Source organism: Phalangium opilio, unplaced genomic scaffold (genome assembly GCF_054372755.1).
Source record: "Phalangium opilio isolate 3A_F unplaced genomic scaffold, DU_Popi_V2 ptg000002l_1, whole genome shotgun sequence".
Classification (NCBI taxonomy): Eukaryota; Metazoa; Arthropoda; class Arachnida; order Opiliones; family Phalangiidae; genus Phalangium; species Phalangium opilio.
This window is the reverse complement of record NW_028324144.1, coordinates 13,480,131-13,503,462: the sequence shown is the minus strand read 5'-3', so window position 1 is coordinate 13,503,462 and position 23,332 is coordinate 13,480,131. Positions and strand designations below refer to the sequence as shown.

Below are 23,332 nucleotides of genomic sequence, written 5' to 3'. Positions count from 1 at the left end.
GATACATTGCTGTCTCATGACACAAAAAGACTGCATCAGCGCAGGGGTCTAGAAGCGAGATGTAAGGCAAAGTTTTACCCCCGTGTCTTTCCCTCTTAGTTCCATCGAAATTGTCCATTGCGAATTACCATGTTTACAGGTTCTGCACTGCTTGTGGATGAATATTTACCAATTCCTATGTTTGCGATATCTATAACAGCGTGTGAACCAAATTTCTTTTCTTTCAAGTTAAATGTAGGGTTTAGTTTTTTTTTCTTTTCTCCCTTATTCTCGACTCTGCAGATTCCCGATAGGGGTTAGGGTTAGAAGGCGAATATTCACTAATCACGTTAAGGACGTCCCGAAAATGCTGCGCGTCCTTACACTCGAATGACTACCAATGGAAAATCCGTCTAATATCCCTGGTTTCATAATGAATTCGTGCAACGTTGCATAGGTCATACTCCCTTTTCAGTTCGATTGAGACCGGTCATATTCCCTTGGAAACGTCTCTCGTTTCAATCCTTGGAAATATTTAATGATACGCGCAACTCTTTCGATATAATAAACATTTCCTAGAATTCGTTTTCAGTTCATCAAATCTTATCAATTAAAGGAAAAATTCATCGTTTAATTTTTGTTTTTTCAAAATTAAAGATCAAAATAAGTAATGAATATTCATTAACAATGTTAAAGAAGATACCAAATAGTGTGGTAGTGAAGCTAAGCTGGGGGACCCGTCACGTGGTACAAGCTGACCGCGAGGAAGACACCTGGACGATACCCATCTGGTTGTAATATTTACTTCAACCCATATAGTTTTACGTACCAACCCCGAATTCATTTAATTGTTGGTATCGTCTTGTAGTAACCCTAAGCGGATGCTATCGATTGGGCGTGTTATCAAAACATCATTGTCCAAAACGGCTTTTTCATAATCGCGTTTGCCATTATAGCCATTTCTCGTTTTAGCGCATTTTGATTACAGCGTTTATATCTTGAGCGTTGTTTCGTACGCCTTTTCCAAAATATTGTTGTTTATCTTCATTGATTTCCCAAAATAATATGCCTTTTCCAAAAAATTATATTTTATATTTACTTCCGATATAGCATTACTCCTTTTTGCATAATATTGTTCTTTGTTCTATATACTTAATATAATAGAGATTTCCCTCCCTATCAATCACAGTTTGGGCGGAAACAGCAACCGCGGTTTTGCTTCCACGCGGTTTTGCAAACCACTGTTTTGGGAACCGCTTTATTCCAAAACGCTCTTTTGAAAACCGCTCAACTACCCGTGAACCTAGCTAAGCTACCCCGCGTTTCTCGGGATTCTTTGGACCAACGCCCTTTCAAATATGTGATTTTTATTTAAGAAAATAATATTTTATAACTTTCAAATACAGTAAAACGATGCTTAATTAGGTGTTATTCTTAAAGCTTAAATGTGTTGCATCAGGAATAGGACGATCTTTTGAGACTTAATGACTAGGGGTTCGCCTCCGTCCCATCGCTAGAGTAAGTGAACCAAAGGACTTGTAAAACTTTGACGGACTTGGGCCCAACAACTCACCAAAGTTTCATAACAATCGGATAAATTGTATAGAAACTCGTAAGGGAAAGTCAAAGAAACATACAAACGATAATTTTTAATTTTGTAGACGAATTCATAGCACCAATTTAAGCTATCCTTTGTTTGATACGCTCTTTAATATGAAAGAACGAAAATACTGTTTTTTTCCTTAAAATTAAGCTATGATTGCCACGATGAACGTCTCAGTGTCGCTTTATCCTTTATCTGATATAAACATATATATATATATATAGTTATAGTATAGCGATCAAATTTGGCACAAACACCGCTGGAATTATAGAGACAAGTCGTGTGTCAAGCCGCTGGGAACCATTTTGTAGGTTTGAGATAAAGGTAATTCGATGAAATATAAAATATAATACTAATTCCACGCGATCGAAGTCGCCGATAAAAGCTAGTTGCTTTATAAAGACGCAAAATTAACATTCGCTATCTTTAAATCAGTTGCTTAATGAAGTTGCTTACGGCGGTTCCCCTTTATTCCCCCGCAAACTACGCGTCGCTGCCATCACAATAGTTCTAAAGTTAACCGGTTGATATCAGGCCACGTTAACAATTACATTAGAGCTTTGTTTATTTCAATAGTATTCAATATTTATTTCGGTTAAGAATCCATGTAGACGCGTTTACATTGGTCATAATTAATCAGCCGCTAGATACATACTAACTGGCCTCGTTATCGTCGATTCCCTTTTATTAGCGTTCTTTAATTCTTTATCTCTTATCTATGATTATTCACAGCGGGTTCTTGTTTACTACATTTACGCCCCCAACATCATTTCTCCACCCCCTTTTTTTTAAAGACCCAATCTGTCAGGAGGTCTTCGATGTCGACCGCTTCTTCCTACTTCGGGACAGACGTACGTATCCTGTGGCGTGGTATCATTGGTACGTGGCGTGGTATCATTGGTACTTGTCGTGGTGTCGTTTCTAATCGTCCCGTGCGTCGTATCGTTTCGGGTTGGCGATTTCATTGTGCTAACAAGTCGTTGATGAGTTGCGGCTTGGCTACAATTGGATAGCGATGCTGCGGCAGCCGATGGTAACGTAGGTGTCCTGTCTTCCTGTTCTGAGGATATACGTGCCGATGCTCATTGTCATGATCGGCCGTTTTGAGTTTTGTTTCCTCATCTGATTCGCCAAAGACTATTACTGGGTTTTTCAGACTGTCTGCATTGGGTATGATGGTAGTTGCTCTGGATTTGGGGTTTCGTGATATTCTAGGAGAGCGATAGCTCTCTTAGATAAGACCTCATACCGACTTTAATGTATAAGGATGGTTTTTTGATTGGTTATAACTTTTTTTGTATCGTATTAACTGCTTTGAAAAAATTCCACAGAACTACAATTCGGGCCCTCAATATGTGGTTAAAATTTCAAGAAGATCCACCCATTAGTTTATTGTATAAAAAATAAAGTTGCTAAGGGTGGTTTTCATTTCCATAAAATTAATCAGCCCTTTTGGTGAAAAAGTTAAATTTTCCCATAGAAATAACATGGAGTTTTTTTCAAATTTGGCCATTTTGTCGCCACCCTTTTGAAATGAAATATTCGTTTGTTACGTTTGGGAATGGTTTTATATCAAAATTTAAACCTTTTTCTAGGACCATTTTTAAGGTTTTTGATAAAAATTAATTTTAAGTATGTTTAATTTTAAATTTTAAAAACTACCCCAATCTGCGATATTTTAGCATTTATACACTGTTTTATTAGGAAATATCAGCGAGACCAATGTTGGCATTTTTTAACGTATAGTTGCCTCATAATAATCCGATTGTTTCTTCTTAATGCCTTTTGGTTGGAATGGCCTATCGATAGTGAGATAAGACGGCTTTAATATTGCTGCAGTGACGTTGACGCGGCCGCTACAGCGACGCCATCAAAACACACGGGTCTAAATTGTCGCGGATATAGTCAAATTCAAACTAGCTTAATGGGCATTTTAACTTTTCCCTGCTAATTATTCTGGATTACCAATAAAAGATAATTAAACTAGACTCCCAATTAAAGATAAAAAACTAGATTACGAATTTAAATAATTAAAGTAGTTTACCAATTAAACGTTCTTAAAATAAATTATCAATTAGAGTTAATTAAACTAGACTACCAATTAGAGGTTATTAAACTAGATTACGAATTAATGGTTACTAATTAAATTACGAATTAATGGTTACTAATTAAATTACGAATTAATGGTTACTAATTAAATTACGAATTAATGGTTACTAATTAAATTACCAATTAATGGTTACTAATTAAATTACCAATTAATGGTTACTAATTAAATTACCAATTAAGGGTTACTAATTAAATTACCAATTAAGGGTTACTAATTAAATTACCAATTAAGGGTTACTAATTAAATTACCAATTAAGGGTTACTAATTAAATTACCAATTAAGGGTTACTAATTAAATTATCAATTAAGGGCAATTAATCTAGATTATCAATTAAGGGTAATTAATCTAGATTATCAATTAAGGGTAATTAATCTAGATTACCAATTAAGGGTAATTAATCTAGATTACCAATTAAGGGTAATTAATCTAGATTACCAATTAAGGGTAGTTAATCTAGATTACCAATTAAGGGTAATAAATCTAGATTACCAATTAAGGGTAATTAATCTAGATTACCAATTAAGGGTAATAAATCTAGATTACCAATTAAGGGTAATAAATCTAGATTACCAATTAAGGGTAATTAATCTAGATTACCAATTAAGGGTAATAAATCTAGATTACCAAATAAGGGTAATAAATCTAGATTACCAATTAAGGGTAATTAATCTAGATTACCAATTAAGGGTAATTAATCTAGATTACCAATTAAGGGTAATTAATCTAGATTACCAATTAAGGGTAATTACTCTAGATTACCAATTAAGGGTAATTAATCTAGATTACCAACCTAGAGCGATAGCTCTCTTAGATAAGACCTCATACCGACTTTAATGTATAAGGATGGTTTTTTGATTGGTTATAACTTTTTTTGTATCGTATTAACTGCTTTGAAAAAATTCCACAGAACTACAATTCGGGCCCTCAATATGTGGTTAAAATTTCAAGAAGATCCACCCATTAGTTTATTGTATAAAAAATAAAGTTGCTAAGGGTGGTTTTCATTTCCATAAAATTAATCAGCCCTTTTGGTGAAAAAGTTAAATTTTCCCATAGAAATAACATGGAGTTTTTTTCAAATTTGGCCATTTTGTCGCCACCCTTTTGAAATGAAATATTCGTTTGTTACGTTTGGGAATGGTTTTATATCAAAATTTCAACCTTTTTCTATGACCATTTTTAAGGTTTTTGAGAAAAATTAATTTTAAGTATGTTTAATTTTAAATTTTAAAAACTACCCCAATCTGCGATATTTTAGCATTTATACACTGTTTTATTAGGAAATATCAGCGAGACCAATGTTGGCATTTTTTAACGTATAGTTGCTAGTGCTGTGCGAGTACTCGATAAGACTCGAGTACTCGATCGAGTATCGAGCCGAGTACTCGACTCGATACTCGATAAGAGATTTTCTGAGACTCGAAAGAGTTTCGAGTATCAAACCAAGGCTCGATAAATACTCGAACCTGCTTTTGGAAGGCCTTTAACTCTGAAAATTGCATGTAGTTGCTATAAAAATCCACTAGAAAGTCACGTTTATTGGTTAACAGACGCATGTTAGTGCTTATTGGGTAGTTTAGATCATAATGCCAGTGTAATGTAGTAGGGTAGTAGCGCCTAGCTGGTTCAATAGTGGAAGTAAAAGTAATAAAATACAGTTAATAATAGCGTTGACTATTATAATTATATTTTTATTTTTATTTTATTTTATTTTATTAATTTATTTCTTCTTCTTTTTTAAGTTCAGCTTAGTAATTTTAGTTTGGGTTTTTGCGCGAAGGATAATAAAGGCTAGTGGCTATAGGTGAGGAATGATACTCCGAAGAAGATATTGATGAGGAATTAGTTTGTTAAATTAAAAGGGAAGAAGACTAATACTGTCTGGGAAATGTTTGAAGAAGTTGTCGATGATCAAAATTACACTAAATGTCTATTATTAGAGCGATAAATTAACAGAAAGTGCTGAAATACTGCAAAACCAATTCCCAATTACTCGATAAATACTCGAAACAAATTTTCCAACTACTCGATACTCGATTCGAGTACTCGAGACTCGGCTCGATACTCGATAAGGGAAAATTTCAATACTCGAGACTCGACTCGAAACCAAAAATTCCAGGCTCGCACAGCCCTAATAGTTGCCTCATAATAATCCGATTGTTTCTTCTTAATGCCTTTTGGTTGGAATGGCCTATCGATAGTGAGATAAGACGGCTTTAATATTGCTGCAGTGACGTTGACGCGGCCGCTACAGCGACGCCATCAAAACACACGGGTCTAAATTGTCGCGGATATAGTCAAATTCAAACTAGCTTAATGGGCATTTTAACTTTTCCCTGCTAATTATTCTGGATTACCAATAAAAGATAATTAAACTAGACTCCCAATTAAAGATAAAAAACTAGATTACGAATTTAAATAATTAAAGTAGTTTACCAATTAAACGTTCTTAAAATAAATTATCAATTAGAGTTAATTAAACTAGACTACCAATTAGAGGTTATTAAACTAGATTACGAATTAATGGTTACTAATTAAATTACGAATTAATGGTTACTAATTAAATTACGAATTAATGGTTACTAATTAAATTACGAATTAATGGTTACTAATTAAATTACCAATTAATGGTTACTAATTAAATTACCAATTAAGGGTTACTAATTAAATTACCAATTAAGGGTTACTAATTAAATTACCAATTAAGGGTTACTAATTAAATTACCAATTAAGGGTTACTAATTAAATTACCAATTAAGGGTTACTAATTAAATTATCAATTAAGGGCAATTAATCTAGATTATCAATTAAGGGTAATTAATCTAGATTATCAATTAAGGGTAATTAATCTAGATTACCAATTAAGGGTAATTAATCTAGATTACCAATTAAGGGTAATTAATCTAGATTACCAATTAAGGGTAATTAATCTAGATTACCAATTAAGGGTAATTAATCTAGATTACCAATTAAGGGTAATAAATCTAGATTACCAATTAAGGGTAATAAATCTAGATTACCAATTAAGGGTAATTAATCTAGATTACCAATTAAGGGTAATTAATCTAGATTACCAATTAAGGGTAATTAATCTAGATTACCAATTAAGGGTAATTAATCTAGATTACCAATTAAGGGTAATTACTCTAGATTACCAATTAAGGGTAATTAATCTAGATTACCAATTAAGGGTAATTAATCTAGATTACCAATTAAGGGTAATTAATCTAGATTACCAATTAAGGGTAATTAATCTAGATTACCAATTAAGGGTAATTAATCTAGATTACCAATTAAGGGTAATTAATCTAGATTATTTTTAGGTTTCATGGTTTTATAAATTGCTTTCAGTTTTGGGTAGGTGTCGGTGTTAAGTTTCGTTTCCTTAATCAATATTGCTTGTTTCTAGCCTAGAAAATAGCTTATAGTGGCAAGACGGAGACATAAATGTACGTCTCGCGAGGTACATTTATTATAATACCGAATGTAAACTTATACCATATATTTATGATACCGAATGTAAACTTATACCATATATTTATGATACCGAATGTAAACTTATACCATATACTTATGATACCGAATGTAAACTTATACCATATACTTATGAAACCGAATGTAAACTTATACCATATCCTTATGATACCGAATGTAAACTGATACCATATACTTATGATACCGAATGTACCGAATGTAAACTTATACCAGGAGCAGATGACAAAGGAGTCTCGGAAGCTAGCTTCCATAATGTAGAGGGCAATAGGATCCGCGAACGTCACGATTATTAACCAAAATCATTACACCAGTGCCACCTCTCGTAGGAAATTTAAGCTTTATTTTCCACCCAATAGCGTGACTGCAAAGTCTCGAAAGGAGATCTGGGAAATCGCGTCTGGAGCCTCTCAATATAAATACGTATCGTCTGCTTAAAATTAGTATAGGCTTAACGAGTATTAGAGTTAAAAAATGGATTTCAACAGCGTTTTAGTCATTTTTGGGACTAAAATTTATAATGAAAAGCGCAGGGAGCAAGGATTATTTAAAATGTCTAAGGATAAAACGCACACACAGATCTCAATAGTAAGGGAGTGTTCTCTAGTTGTTCCGCAATTTTCACCCATCCCCCTCTTCTCCACCTACTGTTTTGGTGCGTCAAACGGAAAACAAATAGCGATACGGCGCCACCTATCTTATTATCGCGAATGCAAAGACGAAAGAGAGATAGTTTTCGAAAGCATGCAGCCTGTGTAGTTCTTTTTCGAATTGTCAACGGTCGTTACGAGCATTTAGTTGAAGATTCAAGAATGAGGTTAGTTCCTAAAAATCATAATTTAATTTTAATAATAGATTAAAGCAATAATTCTTGATTAAAGCAAACATTCAGTTCAAGAATATATGATGTTAGTTTACACTAATTTATGTTAATAGGCAAGGTTTTAGTAGATCTGCTAGAGCAGACGAGAGAGACAAAACTTTCAGAGAACCCGGTCACGTGTTGACGCTTCAAAATATTGGCTTTCCGGTTTGCCGATTGTGCAGGTGGTGTTTATTATTAGAAGTTAGGTGTATTTTTCCACAAATCGAGAAGAATTTTTAAAAGAGAGTGCTAGCTTGGGGCCTCAGATATTACAATTATAACTTGTATTTCTCCACAAATCGAGAAGAATTTTAAGAGAAAGTACTAGTTTGGGGGCATAGATATTGCAATTATAACGCAAGTAAATTTATTGAATTAAGGATTGAGGGTTTTAGTTTTTTGCTAGGGCATCGAGGTGCTATTCACTCTGATCATCGGAACTTCTTTTAGTGGGTATTTCTTTACTTCTGTTAAAGGATGCGCATCGTGGGGATAATCACTCACGTTTACCGTTCGTGTCACACTATTTTAATTATAACAGAAGTAACAAGACGACCGAAGGGCTCGTAATAGTAGCCACATCGTACCGTACTTAACAGGCGTACAGAACATTTGAGTGAATAGCCCCTCGATGCACTACCTTTAACTGTTTTAAAATTAATACTTTTTTACTTCTGTTATAATTATAATAGTGTGATACGAACGGAAAGCGTGAGTGAGTACCCCCACGATGCGCATCCTTTAACAGTGGTAAAACGTAATAACCGTAAATACCCATTAAAAGAAGTACTGAAGATCAGACTGAAGAGCCCTCGATGCCCTAGCAAAAAATTATAACCCTTAATCCTTACTTCAATATTTTTACTTACGTTAAAATTGTAATATCGGGGGCCCCAAGCTAGTACTTTCTTTTAAAATTCTTCTGGATTTGTGGAGAAATACAGGTAACTTCTAAAAATAAACACCATTCTAAATGTAACGTCGGAATTCACTTGCTTTTGCTTCTTAAAAATTCCCTTAGATTTCTTTGAATTTTGCAATAGGGGGAGCGGGATAAAAAGCTTCAAACCCTTATGGTCGACGGGTGACAGGAATTTTAAAGGGAGTATTAAACCGTCCATTTAAATTAAGGCAATACCATAATCCTCTCTCGCTTTAAAATAAATAGAACAAACGCAAAAAAAATTCTCAATGTTTAACTTTACAGGTACAAATAAATTCAATTCTTAAACTTATAATTCCCTTCCTTTTAAAGTACACGAACGAAAAATATTACCTCACCACAATTCTCTCCCATTCACTTCACTCTCCCTTCAATGACGATCGAAAAATTTTATACTGTCTAGGGCAGTTCTCTTTCACGACGCCACCACCATCACCGCCAACAACAGGCCAGGTCAAACTAAGACCCACATCGTAGATGTTCATCATACGATATGGCTAAAAAAGTGATAATTTTAATACAGTTAAAGGTAGTGCATCGAAAGGCTATTCACTCAAATTTTCTGTACGCCTGTTAAGCGCGGTACGATGTGGCTACTATTACGAGCCCAGCCCTTGGGTCGTCTTGTTGTCTAAAGTCTAGACAAAAATTATCGCGTGTAAAACTGAAACAGTTTCCGCAGTTTAGGGCATCACGACGAAGGGAGCATCATTCTACTGACCGTAGAAAACGGTAGAATGATGCCCCTTTCGCCGTGATGCCCGGGGCGGGTCGCCCCTCCGCCCCCCTCTGCCTACGCCACTGTAGAAAAGGGAGCTAGAATTGAAGTGGCGGACAAATGGGAAGAAACAGCGTTATTAACGGCTTCCAGATTTGGACATTTAGATGTGGTGAAATTCTTAGTAGAAAAGGGGGCCGGAATTGTATTGGCGGACAAATGGGGAAAAACACCGTTATTAGCGGCTTCCAGAATTGAACATTTAGAGATCGCTAAGCTCTTAGTAGAAAAGGGGGCCGGAATGGAAGAGGCGGACAAATGGGGAGAAACACCGTTATTAGCGGCTTCCACATTTGGACTTTTAGATGTGGTGAAATTCTTAGTACACGGTAAAAAAAGGGTTCTTCTAGGGTTTTCAATAGAACTCTTACGTTCTTGTTGGAACGCTAAAGCTTCCCAGAGGTGGATGAAGGTTCACAGTAGAACAGGAAGGTTCTTAGCAGATCGTATCTAATTAAGGGTTCTTGTAATAACGTGTGGGTTTTTAATAGATCCTTGAAGGTTCTTGAAAGAACATTCGGGTTCTTGAAAGATCCTTGAAGGTTCTTGAAAGACCATTCGGGTTCTTGAAAGATCCTTGAACGTTCTTGAAAGAACATTTGGGTTCTTGCGAGAGCCTTCACGGTTCGTGAAAGAACATTCAAGTTCTCGATAGATCCTTGAGGGTTCGTGATAGAACATTTCGGTTCTCGATAGATACTTGAGGGGTCATGAAAAAAAATACGGGTTCGTGAAAGAACACTGTTAGAAAAAAAGGTGTTTCGTGGGTGTTTGGAAATACCTTGAGGTGTTTATATACTCTTTTTAGAGTGTTTTGTAACTGAGATAGTGTTTTCTCCGTAAAAAGGTGCTAGTTGACTCTTTTTAGGTATTTTTTAAAGGAAATGGCGATTCACTGGTACGTAGAAACACCTTTAGGTTTTAGTAACTCTTCCAGGTGTGCTTTAATCTGAAGGGCGTTTTCTGTTTCAGTTGGAAGGTGTTCTATCAATGGGTGCTTAGAAAAACGGCAGGGTGTTAATTGACCCTTATTGAAATGTTTTTTAAAAGGAAATACAAGCCGCGTTTACACGAGCTTGCACGAACCGTTGCCAACGCATTGGAAACGATTTGAAACCACGTGTAAACAAAACCGTTTATAATCGAACCAATTCCGAATCGCATTGTTGTTTAATATAAAACTGTTTGAATGGTGGGGATAAACACCTTTGGGCTTTACTTAACACTTTTTTACCTCACATGGTGTATTTTTAAGTTAAAGGTTTTTTGATATGAGCTTAGAGCGTGAAGGGTGAAGAGAGAAATCATCTACTAATTCTCCCTGCATAGTGAAACATCCAAAAAATTCCCAAGCTTTTAAAAAGAAAAAATATTATAAATCTTTGGGGATTCATACTTATTTTGAATTTTCAATCATTGGGAAATAATAATCGGAGAGTTCAATATGCTGGAATGTCTTGGAATTAGAGTAATTCATAAAAATCACTTGAATTTTCCGTTAACACCGGTTTTTACCTCTCCGAGTGACGATGACGTCACGAAGAGGTATAACACTGGACGTTTCTGTGTGTGTGTGTCTGTTTGTCACCACGTTCGCAGTTGGCAAATCGGAGCAACCGTGTTCACAATTCCCGAACCGCGTTCGCAGTTAACAGAAATTAGGAAAATTCTACTTCATTACGCTCTCTCCATACTTGTCTTTCATATGGTATATACCACATACACGCCAATCTGCAACATTGGCTTCTATTCCATTATCATCGTTGGGGTTAAGATGTACGCGCGATCGGCTACGGTTACGAGAAACGTTTAGCTTCCCAATGGCAGGGCTTCCACCAAATGCTCACGCAATTACACTTATTCTTATCATTTGTGAATGAATCGCCTTATATACCCTAAATTTTCAAACATTGTGAAAACGGTGTACGCTAGAAGTCAAACGTCAGAAATAGCTATGTTTAAATTCATTTTAAGAATAACGTTTCTTAAAACGGCTTAACTAGAATTAAGGAAAAATACTGATGATTAAAAAAATTAATATCAGTTATATTTATTTAATTATTTAAGATAATCTTCTTTTCTACGGAACGACACAAGTGCAAGTTTATATAGAACGAGTAATGAAGATTGCATATGAATAGAAACACAAGGTTAATATAAAGCGAGTAGGATCAGAAGTATATAATACTTCTCTTCGAGAGAAGTGTACCACAAAGCGGGGTAAGTGTAACGTCACTCTTCCCAACATCGGATCATTTAGAGCAAGGTTACTAAACCGAATCACATACACGATAAATAGTTCCCTCATCATTACTCTATTAGCGTTTAAATATTTGGTAAGACGCGCTTGTGCATTTTTGTCCCACGTCAAGACGAAGTTTGTGGGATGATTGCTGGGGATTTAGTGCCAAACATCTATAGAATTCACCTTACGGTGCGATGCCCATTTGTAATTTGATGAGCGGGAAAGCAAACTAAAAGGGTGAGCTTGGGAAGAATGACGTTACATAACTAAAGCATTAAGAGAATACAGAGTGTCATCCTTCTTCTATTATCCCCTTCTGGTAGGATGAAATAATCTCTTACAAAATCATAACATTTTTTTATTGCTGAAAATATGTTAAATATGTTTCGGCATTACGATTCCTTTTGTAGTTTTGTAGCTACAAAGCTCTGTTTCATTTCAATATTCCAAGAAACTATTTTATTATTAATATTTCAAATTTGGTGTTTACTCTTTAATTCAGCTTTACTACATTTATATATAGTGGTGAAGAGTTTTAAAAAAGTCACCAAGAGAGAAAAATTGAAAATCATTGCAACGCGATTATTGTTATGATTGCAACCTAACATTGTTAAAATAAAAACCTCTATAAGGTGGTCATATGAAATAATATAATTCCAACGGAGTTGAAACAAACGAGGGCTCTGAGTCAAAATAAATCAGGTTCAGATTTGAACTAAACCGGGTTCAGAGTCGAGCTACACGGGTTCTGGGTTGATTGCAACACGGTTCTTAGGCGTTCTCAACACGGTTCAGAGTCAAACTACATGAAGTTCTGGGTCTAACTCAATACGGTTCTTAGCCGTACGAAACAGGGTTCTTAGGCTAACTCAACAGGGTTCTTAGGCTAACTCAACAGGGTTCTTAGGCTAACTCGACAGGGTTCTTAGGCTAACTCGACAGGGTTCTGAGCCAAACTCGACAGGGTTCAGAGTCGAACTCGACATGATTCAGAGTCAAACTACACAGCGTTCGGATTATAACTAAACAGGGTTCTGGGTCGAACTAAACTGGGTTCTGGATCGAACTAAACAGGGTTCTGAGTCGATAAACTGGGTTTTGGGTTTAACGCAATACGGTTCTTAGCCATACGAAGTGGGGTTCAGAGTCGAACTAAACCAGGTTCAGAGTCGAACTCAACACGGTTCTCAGTCAAACTACACATGGTTCCGATTACAACTGAACAAGGTTTTGAAGCACACGCCACATGATTCAGGGAGGAACCTAATACGGTTCCAAAAGAAACTAACTTGGTTCAAAGAAAAACCCCAGCTCGGATCGTAGATGAACTCCTTAGGGCTTTATAGAGAACTCATATAAAGGGTTCTATGTAGATCAAAAAAGGGTTTAAAATAGGGGACAAGCGTTAAGAACCCCTTTCTCGGCGAAGTAGAACCTTTTTTCTTAGAGTGTAGAAAATGGAGCTAAAATTGAATCGGCAGACATTTCTGGAAGAACACCTTTGTTGGAGGCATCCGCTGACGGGCATTTAGTTTTAGTGAAATTCCTCATAGAAAATGGAGCACAAGTTAGACACGCGGATAGATTAGGCGGGACGCCCTTATCGGAGGCTATACTCTTTGGAAATTTGGAAGTTGTTCGATTCCTACTCGATAATGGGGCCGCGTTGGCGCGATTTACCAACTTGATTTAAACGCGATTGAAAACGAAGAAATTAAAAATATGTTATAGGAGCACAAAGCAAAAATAGCTCGTTTAAAGAATAAGGACGAAGCCGAAGTCCAGTTGCTTATTGCGCAGAAAAGTGATCATTAGCTTTTAGCATGAGTGAATCATATACTAGCTCCCTATAAGTTACTCAGCCACACTGGCCTAATGTATCCAGCATTTTCTTCCCGCCAAAAATGTGTTACCTATATGCGACCCTCAGTGAGAGAAAATAACACTACTCTCGGCGCTTACGTATTTCCGGTAAAAAACCGGAAAAGGGGATCAACCAATGAAACTTTGAAGTGAAAGGTAGTTAGTATAAGCAGTCGACGTTTTAGAAATGTTGTGATTGCTTGCGGACGGTTCACAGTCGTATTTTATCTTTGAAATCATTTTAATGGGTTAAGGTTGGCGCAATAGGAAGTTTTAATTTTTCGCATTAAAATGGCAGAATTTTAGGCAAGGTTCAGAGGCAGGAATTATTTATGGTGAGAGAACCAAACTTTTTTAAAAAATAAGAAAAACAACAACTTAATAGTTATCTCGAAAACCTTAATAAACTTTTTAACAATGCGTCTAAAGAACTAATAGAAAAACTTAAAAGCCCAACCCATTTTTAACGAAGCCTGTTGTGAGACCCAAATTATTTTTAAATAAGCAAAAGAGTGAATGTGACGCAAAGAAACCAAAACCTCCAAAACCGTCAATACCATTTTGAACTATCGTCACTTTCAAGTTCTCGATACATTAATTTCAAAGCCCTAAGAGAGGGCGCCGTCTACTCTCACTTTCACCCGCCTCCCCTCCTCTCGTCTACTATTCGGAAGAAAATGCTGGATACATTAGGCCAGTGTGGCTGAGTAACTTATAGGGAGCTAGTATATGATTCACTCATGCTTTTAGATATAATATCTTGTATGATCCACAACACACTATATCATTTAATACTTTTATTATTATATGAATTACTAGTTTTCTATTATGGGATTTTATTTTTATGTTTTCAATTTACTTCGGTTTACCGTTATTGAATTCTTAGTTTTCTATTGGTATTACACCCATGCTAAAAGAACTTGTTTGAATGGTGCAAGCCTTGAAAACTGTAGCAATAACAAAGTACTGTAAACTTGCGCGCCCGCTTTCGTATACCATTATTATATGAATTACAAGTTTTCTATTATGGGATTTTATTTTTATGTTTTCAATTTACTTCGGTTTACCGTTATTGAATTCTTAGTTTTCTATTGGTATTACACCCATGCTAAAAGAACTTGTTTGAATGGTGCAAGCTGTCGCAACTTAGCGTAGCAGTTAATATACTTTTGGGAAATTAACTTTTGCTTAATATATTTCGGGAAAAATGTTTCTTCGTTTTCAAGGATTTTTGTATTGTTGGACTGCTCAGGTGCAAGGGTATATCGGCCAACACCGGGCCATATGAATATAAGATGGAAATATTTTGGAACCCCCTAGCTGGGGTTTTGCCTCCCTTTTTTTATTGTATTGAAAAGTAAGAAATATTTTAAAAGAGTCAGTTGACTTCTTGCTTTACATGGATAAGGATGAACGTTTTCTCTTGAAATAAAACTTGTTGATTTTTTCTAAGTTGGATCTTCAATTATTATAAGTAGCCTTAATAAACTTAAGTCATATCTATGACAATTTATGGTGCCAAAACCCGGGACAATTAGTGGACTTTAGATACGTGAAATTGCTCTGAAACTTAAGTGGACTTAATCGGAACTGGAACTGAATTAATATGGCTTCTATAGAAATGTTGCGAAGAAAGCGCGGGACGATTAAAGCATTAGTCACTCGTACAATAAATCAGATCAAGGAAGAACTTGATAGCGGTGAAAACGCGGACTTAAAGTTTGTTGAATCTCAGTTTAATGTGGTAAAGAAAAAAGAAGAGATTATATCTGATTTGGACAATGCTATTTACGACCAAATTACGGACGCTGAAGAAGCTGAAGTGGAATTAGAAACGGCTTACAAGTATAGTGAAAAAATAGCTGACATAGCTACGGAAGTGAAACACGCACTAGAACTGTTTAGCAAGGCTAATTCAAATCCTGGAGCCAGCGGTAGTGCGCAACAGCAAGTCAGCAGCAGTACCACAGTTAAGTTACCAAAAATATATATGACGAAATTTAATGGGGACATAACCCTTTGGCAAAATTTTTGGAATCAGTATAGTACTGCAGTGCATGATAGGACAGATATTGCTAAGTCAATTAAATTGACGTATTTAAAATCTTATCTCGAGGGACCGCCTTTAAACGCTATAACGGGATATGATTTAACGGACGCTAATTACGATGAAGCTATTATCACTTTGAAAAATCGCTTTGGTCAAACTGATACTATAATCCAAAACCATAGGAGCAATCTTCTTAATTTACCATCGGTAAAACGCTCATCGGATGTCGTGGCATTAAGAAAATTGTATGATACCTGCGAGATTGAAGTAAGAAGCCTTAAAGCACTAGGAGAAGATATAAAATCGTTCAGCGGATTTTTATGGAATATCTTATTAGAACGGATTCCTAGCGATATAGCTTTAGATTACACCCGTCAAAGAAAGGCAGCAAAGCTAACAATGGACGGCGAGGAACTGCTAAAATTTATAGAACGAGAAGTAGAGAGCAGAGAAATAGCTTATGCACTAGGGAAGTCACTAGAAACGGCGGGCAGTCACGATCAAACTGGGATGAAAACGACGGGAGTAAAGGCAAAAGCGTTTAGCGGCATCAAAAATAAAATTCCAACCGCGGCAAATTTGAACGTGATAACAGAAAAACGCGCCTGTCTATACTGTGAGAGTAAAGAACACGGGGAAAATACCTGCGAAGAACTCACCCTAAAAGAACGAGCGAGTAAAATATATGAAAAGAAACGGTGTTTTATTTGTCTCGGAAATAATCACTTTTCAAGAAGGTGCAAAAATTGGCGTAGAACTTGTAAATACTGCGGTCGCAGACATCATTTTACTCTTTGTGAAAAAAGGGAAGTAACGAGGGAGAAAGAGGCTCAAGTTCATGCGTCTAACAGAGAAATCGAACGAGAAAGTAATGCGTCTTCAACTGAATCAAAACCGCACGCTACATCTGAAAAGTCAGCTGCACTGACGAACTTAGTCCCAAGTATTTCCGGAAGAAAAATATATTTACAAACAGCGCAAGTTAACCTTAGCAATGGAACGGGAGGCCCTTCTTTAAGAGCTAGAATTCTAATAGATGGCGGGGCTCAGAGAACCTTCATTAAAGAAGACGTTTCTAAAGGATTGCATTTGAAAAAAGTGGGTGAAGAAAATTTGACTTCTTATCGATTTGGAGATCCTAACCCGACTACAAAAGTAACGCGTGTAGTAGAAGTAAACCTTCGAAATACAAAACACCCATCCTTACAAATAACAGTACAAGCTTGCGAAATACCCTACATTTGTAGTGGTGTAATTACGTTACCAGATGAGGGACAAGTTAACAAGTTAACAGAACTAGGCTATCAGCTAGCTGAAGAACCCAAAGATGTAGGAAAGGAACCAGGAGAGTTAGATTTACTTCTCGCGTCGGATTTTCTTTGGGAAATAAACACTGGAAACGTTCAGTCATTGGAAAAGGGATTAGCAGCGGTTGAAACTATTTTTGGGTGGACAATACAAGGGAGGGGTCCCGCACCCTCTCTTTGTATCGCAGAAAACGTTGTAACAACGGCCTTAATCATAACGGAAGCACAAAAGGCGTCCAGTCAAATTAAAGCCTTTTGGGAGCTGGACTCGTTAGGCATACGAGAAATTGAGCCTAAGAAAATTTTGGATGACGAAGTATTGCAAAATTTCACCAATACCATTAAACAAGATGACGAAGGACGCTACGAAGTATGTTTGCCTTGGAACGAAAACTTGGAGTATTTAAAGGACAACTACGACATTGCGGTACGGCGCACAGAAAAATTACGTAAACGCTTTCGATCGGACCCTGGACTGTATGAAAATTACCGGGCAGTAATTCAGGAACAATTGAATCAAGGAATCATAGAGGTAGTTAATGAAGAAACAAATCTAGATGGACCTAGGTTTTATTTACCTCACCAACCCGTAATAAGGCCCGATCATGATACCACAAAGTTACGTATCGTACACGATGGATCGTCATGCGCGCAGGGAGCGCCAAGTTTAAACGACTGCCTCTCTTCAGGCCCAAATCTCAACCCAGATTTATTGAAGGTTTTGTTACAGTTTCGCGAAAACAAGGTAGCTTTTACAGCAGACATTGAGAAAGCTTTTCTCCAAATCTCGCTGAACCCGAAAGATCGTAATGCTGTACTTTTTCTTTGGATGAATGACCTGCAATCAATTGAATTTCAAACGATGAGAATAGCACGCGTTCCTTTTGGAGCAAAATCGAGTCCGTTTCTTCTTGCGGCAACTCTCCGACATCACATTGCAAAGTATGAAGAAAGTAAACCAGAGATATGCAAGAAATTAAAAGATGGACTTTATGTGGATGATTTGGTCTCTGGCGCTGCAGATGTGGAACAAGCTGCAACAATTGCAAGAGAGGTGAAGCTAATCTTAAGAGAAGCAAGAATGAATATTAGAAAATGGACCACAAATTCAAAGGAATTAGAAAATAAATGGCGTGAAGAAGGACTGGACTACGTGGAAAATTCAACCACCGATTTTAATCAGTCGACGGAAAAAGTACAGAAGGTTTTGGGACTCAGATGGGACTCGAGAAACGATGAATTTATTTTTGATCTTTCTTCGGTAAAGGAATTCATAAGCAATGTACCCAGAACCAAGCGAGGTGTATTGCAGACCGTAGCCAGGATTTTTGATCCAATTGGATTTTTGTCTCCTTATGTAATAAGGCTAAAGTTGCTTATTCAGGACTTGTGGAAGGAATATAAAAAATGGGACGAAGAACTGAATCCAACATTTGCACACACGTTTGACAAGTGGTGCCGAGAGCTACTTGACATATCCTCGATATCAATTGGCAGGCATTATTTTAATGGAACTGAAGAATGCTTAATTAAAGAAATATCGCTTCACGTGTTTTGCGATGCGAGTGGAAGGGCATATGCAGCAGCGGCTTATCTGCGATTCGTAACAACAAACGAAGAAATAAATATAGCATTTGTCTCTTCCAAATCACACGTTGCCCCAATGAAGGAGATGAAAATTCCAAGACTTGAACTAATGGGAGCTTTAATAGGTGCTCGGCTGGCGAATTATTTGCAAACAAGTTTAAATATGAAGATAGATAAAGTATGCTTTTGGTTGGACTCGTCAATCGCCTTATATTGGATCAGGGGCTCTTCTAGAATTTATAGGCCTTTCGTGCAAAATAGAGTGGCAGAGATTCAAAGTTTGACAGAAATTAGCCAATGGAATCACGTAAAAGGATCAGAGAACCCTGCGGACATGCCTACCAGAGGAAAAAGAGCTATGGAATTAATAGAAAACCAATTGTGGTTCGAAGGACCTAACTGGCTAAAATTAGAAGAAGAACAATGGCCTATGTCAAGCTTTGAAGAACCAAGTTCAGAAGACGTCAAAGAAGAAATATTGTCAAGTTTTCAAGCTCCTCTGATCTGCAAACCAAAGGAATTGTTAATTGATTTATCAAGATTTAGTAATTTACTTAGGGTTCTTAGGACGGTTGCTTGGATTTGGAGATTTATTGAAAATTGTCGAAAACCAAAAGAAAAGGTAAAAGGTCCACTGAATGCGGAGGAAATTGCAAGAGGCGAGAAAATACTTATTAAACAAGAACAGAGCGAATACTTCGCTGATGAAATTAGCAGATTGACAAGTAATCAACCGTTGGCAAACAATTCGAAAATTCTGAACTTAGGACCTCAATTGGACAAGGACGGACTTTTGCAATTGAGAGGTCGTCTTGACAAAAGTCAATTTGCGTATCGCCAAAAACACCCTTGGATCTTACCAGAAAAAAGTCGTCTCTCTGAACTAATAGCGTGGTACCATCATAAGTCAAAGTTGCATGCAGGCGTAAGCGACATATTAACGTCAATACGCGAAAAGTATTGGATAACGCGAGGTCGTCAAATGGCTAAAAGAATAATTCAGCATTGCGGAACTTGTAAGCGGTTTTCCGCAAAACCAGCACAGATGACTGTCGCACCTTTGCCAGAAGACCGAATAACCCAAGCACAAAGTTTCGAAATAACAGGAGTAGATTTTGGAGGACCACTTTACGTACAAACGGGCAAAAGAACTACAATAAAGTGCTATATCGCGCTTCTAACGTGCGCGGTTACTCGGTCAGTACATTTAGAACTAGTTAGTGATTTAACTACAGAGAAATTTTTAATGGCGTTTAGGCGTTTCATAGCGCGTCGTGGCATGCCACGTGTAATCTACTCCGATAACGCTAAAACGTTTAAACGAGCAGAATCTGATTTAAAAGAAATTTACAAAAATTTAAAACACCCAGAAGTCTTAGATTATTTCGGTAATCACGGAGTTACGTGGAAACCAATAATAGAAAAGGCACCATGGCATGGTGGCTTTTACGAGCGTCTCATACAGTCAACTAAGTTAGCGCTTAAAAAAGTACTAGGTCGAGCTTCATTAAAGTATGAAGAATTAGAAACGCTACTCATTGAAACGGAGGCTATTTTGAACTCAAGACCGATAACCTTTGTTTACAATGACGCTGATGAACCCTCCCCATTAACGCCGAACAATTTCTTATTGGGAACAAGAACAACTTCACTACCTTCTCGAAAATTTGAAACAACAGAACCCACGTCCGCAACAAACCAAGAACTTAATAAGAGATTAAAGTATCGTCAGTCTTTACTTGATCAAATATGGAATCGTTGGAGAAACGAGTATCTTCTACAATTAAGAACAGCCAACGAAAGAAAACAATTAAAGAAAACTCATGAACTAAAAGTAGGGGATATGGTTTTAATTCAAGAGCGGTTAGCCCCACGTTTAACTTGGAAAATGGCTAGGATAGATGAAGTTTTCATAGGTAGAGATAAGAAAATAAGATCTTGTGTGGTTAAGTTGGCTAATGGAAACAAATTACGTAGACCAATTCAACTTTTGTGTCCTTTAGAATGTTCCATTTAAAGGAAAAGTTATAATTTTTTGATTTATTTGAATAATTAATAATAACGATTTTAATTGATATGGATATCTTTAAAAGTATTGAAAAAAAATGTTTTTTTTATTGATAAAATTATGTAACTTTAAATTTGGATTATGGATTATGGATAACGTAACTTCAAAGCGATAAGTTATAGTAAACTTATCGGCGGGCAGTATGTCGCAACTTAGCGTAGCAGTTAATATACTTTTGGGAAATTGGGAAAATAACTTTTGCTTAATATATTTCGGGAAAAATGTTTCTTCGTTTTCAAGGATTTTTGTATTGTTGGACTGCTCAGGTGCAAGGGTATATCGGCCAACACCGGGCCATATGAATATAAGATGGAAATATTTTGGAACCCCCTAGCTGGGGTTTTGCCTCCCTTTTTTTATTGTATTGAAAAGTAAGAAATATTTTAAAAGAGTCAGTTGACTTCTTGCTTTACATGGATAAGGATGAACGTTTTCTCTTGAAATAAAACTTGTTGATTTTTTCTAAGTTGGATCTTCAATTATTATAAGTAGCCTTAATAAACTTAAGTCATATCTATGACACAAGCCTTGAAAACTGTAGCAATAACAAAGTACTGTAAACTTGCGCGCCCGCTTTCGTATACCATTGCTTGTAATTACGAATAAAAACTGTATACTTTGAAGTCATTAGTAATACTTTTAGTGAGTTCCGTGCTGCAAGGAGATTCCATCTAACGTCTTTGTTTCGCCTTACCGAGTGGACACAGAAAAAAAAAGTGTTTAGAAACTAAACACTTGCCTAAACACGACAATGCAACAGATATTTTATCATGTTTAAAAATACTCATGTTTAAGTAAGAATGGTGTTTAGGTTTGCAACACCTTATGTTTAGGTTCAAAATGTGTTGATCGCTTGTCATATCTAGTATTTAAACATGTTTAAGGTGGTATATGTCATGTTATTATATTATAATGCTTAGTAACAAGACGTGTTTACACGATTATATGCCTAGTTGTATAACATGTTTTCAGGATTATATATTTAGGCTTTAAACATGACTATATAGGTCTTAGTTTTCTTCATGAAATCATTAAACCAAGGATTATTCTATATACAGATGTAGTATATCTTAAGTAATATGTAAACAGCCATTTCAAATAACAATATTAAAAAAAAAATCTTTGGAATATCAAAATGAAACAGAGCTTTAAAGCTACAAAAGTACTAAATGCATCATAATTACGAAAAATACTTCCACATATTCACTTTATATTATGGAAAAAGGGAATATTAAAGGGAGACTCTCAGCTGAAAATCTTAGTGCCATGTTTTATTTTTTCCTGGTTCGTTTCAATTAAATATGAAGTCTCAAATTTTTTTCTGATTTTTCAAACAATTTTTTCAATGAAAATTAAATTTTTTAAAATTTGTTAGGCTTAGCAATGGGTCTCGATTTTAGCGCACTTACCTACCGGCCAATAAAAACCTCTTTAGGGATAGAGCCAAATCAGCCAATCCCGTGAGGGCTAGAAAATACTAAGTCGTATGTTGTCTGCTTCAAACAGGAAAAGCTGAGTTCCCAAGGGCGGGTAATAAGTATTTTTTTAGAGTGGGCTCGTTACCAGGCTGGGAAATAAGGATATTTTTTAAACTAGTCCTTGGGACCAGTGACCCCTCTAGTCCCCGAAATAATTAACTGGTCTCCGGACTGGTCCCAGCCTTTGTTCTCCAATAGATTTGCAATTATTAAACTGGTCCCGAGGACCAGTAAACCCCACTTTTTGAATTAAAAAACTATTCCAAGCAATTAATAAACTGGTTTTGGACCAGAGGAAGTGTGCTATTTCCCAGCCTGCTCGTTACCAGTGACTCCGCGGTGCCCGTCGTCTGCTAGAGTTTGAGGAGGATAGTAATTGTGTTGCTGCTTGACTATGCTGAGGTGTAAAAGATGGGTTTTTAATTTTTTCCATCTCGAAGATCACAAAAAATAATAGTAACAATAATCTAAGAACACAGATCTTCCCATTCCAAAGGCTAATAACTAGACACTCAAGATATACAACAAAATACGACCCGCCACATTTTAATATAATAAGATTACGAGAGTAATTTGAGTTTAAGTGAAACGTATAAAAGCATAAACCTGCTAATTACTAAAGTTCCTAATCCGCTTATCGTTAGACGATAGAAAACGCGTCTTTCTTTCGAGTGCTAAAAAGTAGAATACATATTTCTGAACCTAATGCAGACGACGCAAATGGGACTCGCCCGAGAAAACCTTTGGGGGTTGACTCTTATAAATCGCGGGCGCTGATTGGCCGGTAGGTCGCTTTAACAAAATTCAAATGCATGTTTTGGATACAATCATACAAAACTTCAAATATTGTTTAATACTATAAATAGCGCTTCCAAAAATCAGAAAAAATTCAAGGCGGCATATTTTAACATAAGGAATCAGAATAGAAATACTTAATTTTTGCCAATAGTGTCCCTTTAAAGG

General features: G+C 36.3%; 1 protein-coding gene across 1 annotated transcript; it reads left to right on the top strand.

Moving 5' to 3' along the window:
* The first annotated feature begins 15,485 nt into the window (after nt 1-15,485).
* On the top strand, nt 15,486-20,840 carry LOC149720075 (uncharacterized). The gene has a single exon (XM_089863903.1). It carries the CDS (start codon nt 15,486-15,488, stop codon nt 20,838-20,840), a length of 5,355 nt encoding a protein of 1,784 aa, XP_089720029.1.
* Nucleotides 20,841-23,332: the final 2,492 nt, after the last annotated feature.

What these genes read in the sequence shown, in the direction of transcription:
- LOC149720075 (XM_089863903.1), top strand. Translation starts at nt 15,486, where the DNA reads ATGGCTTCTATAGAAATGTTGCGAAGAAAGCGCGGGACGATTAAAGCA.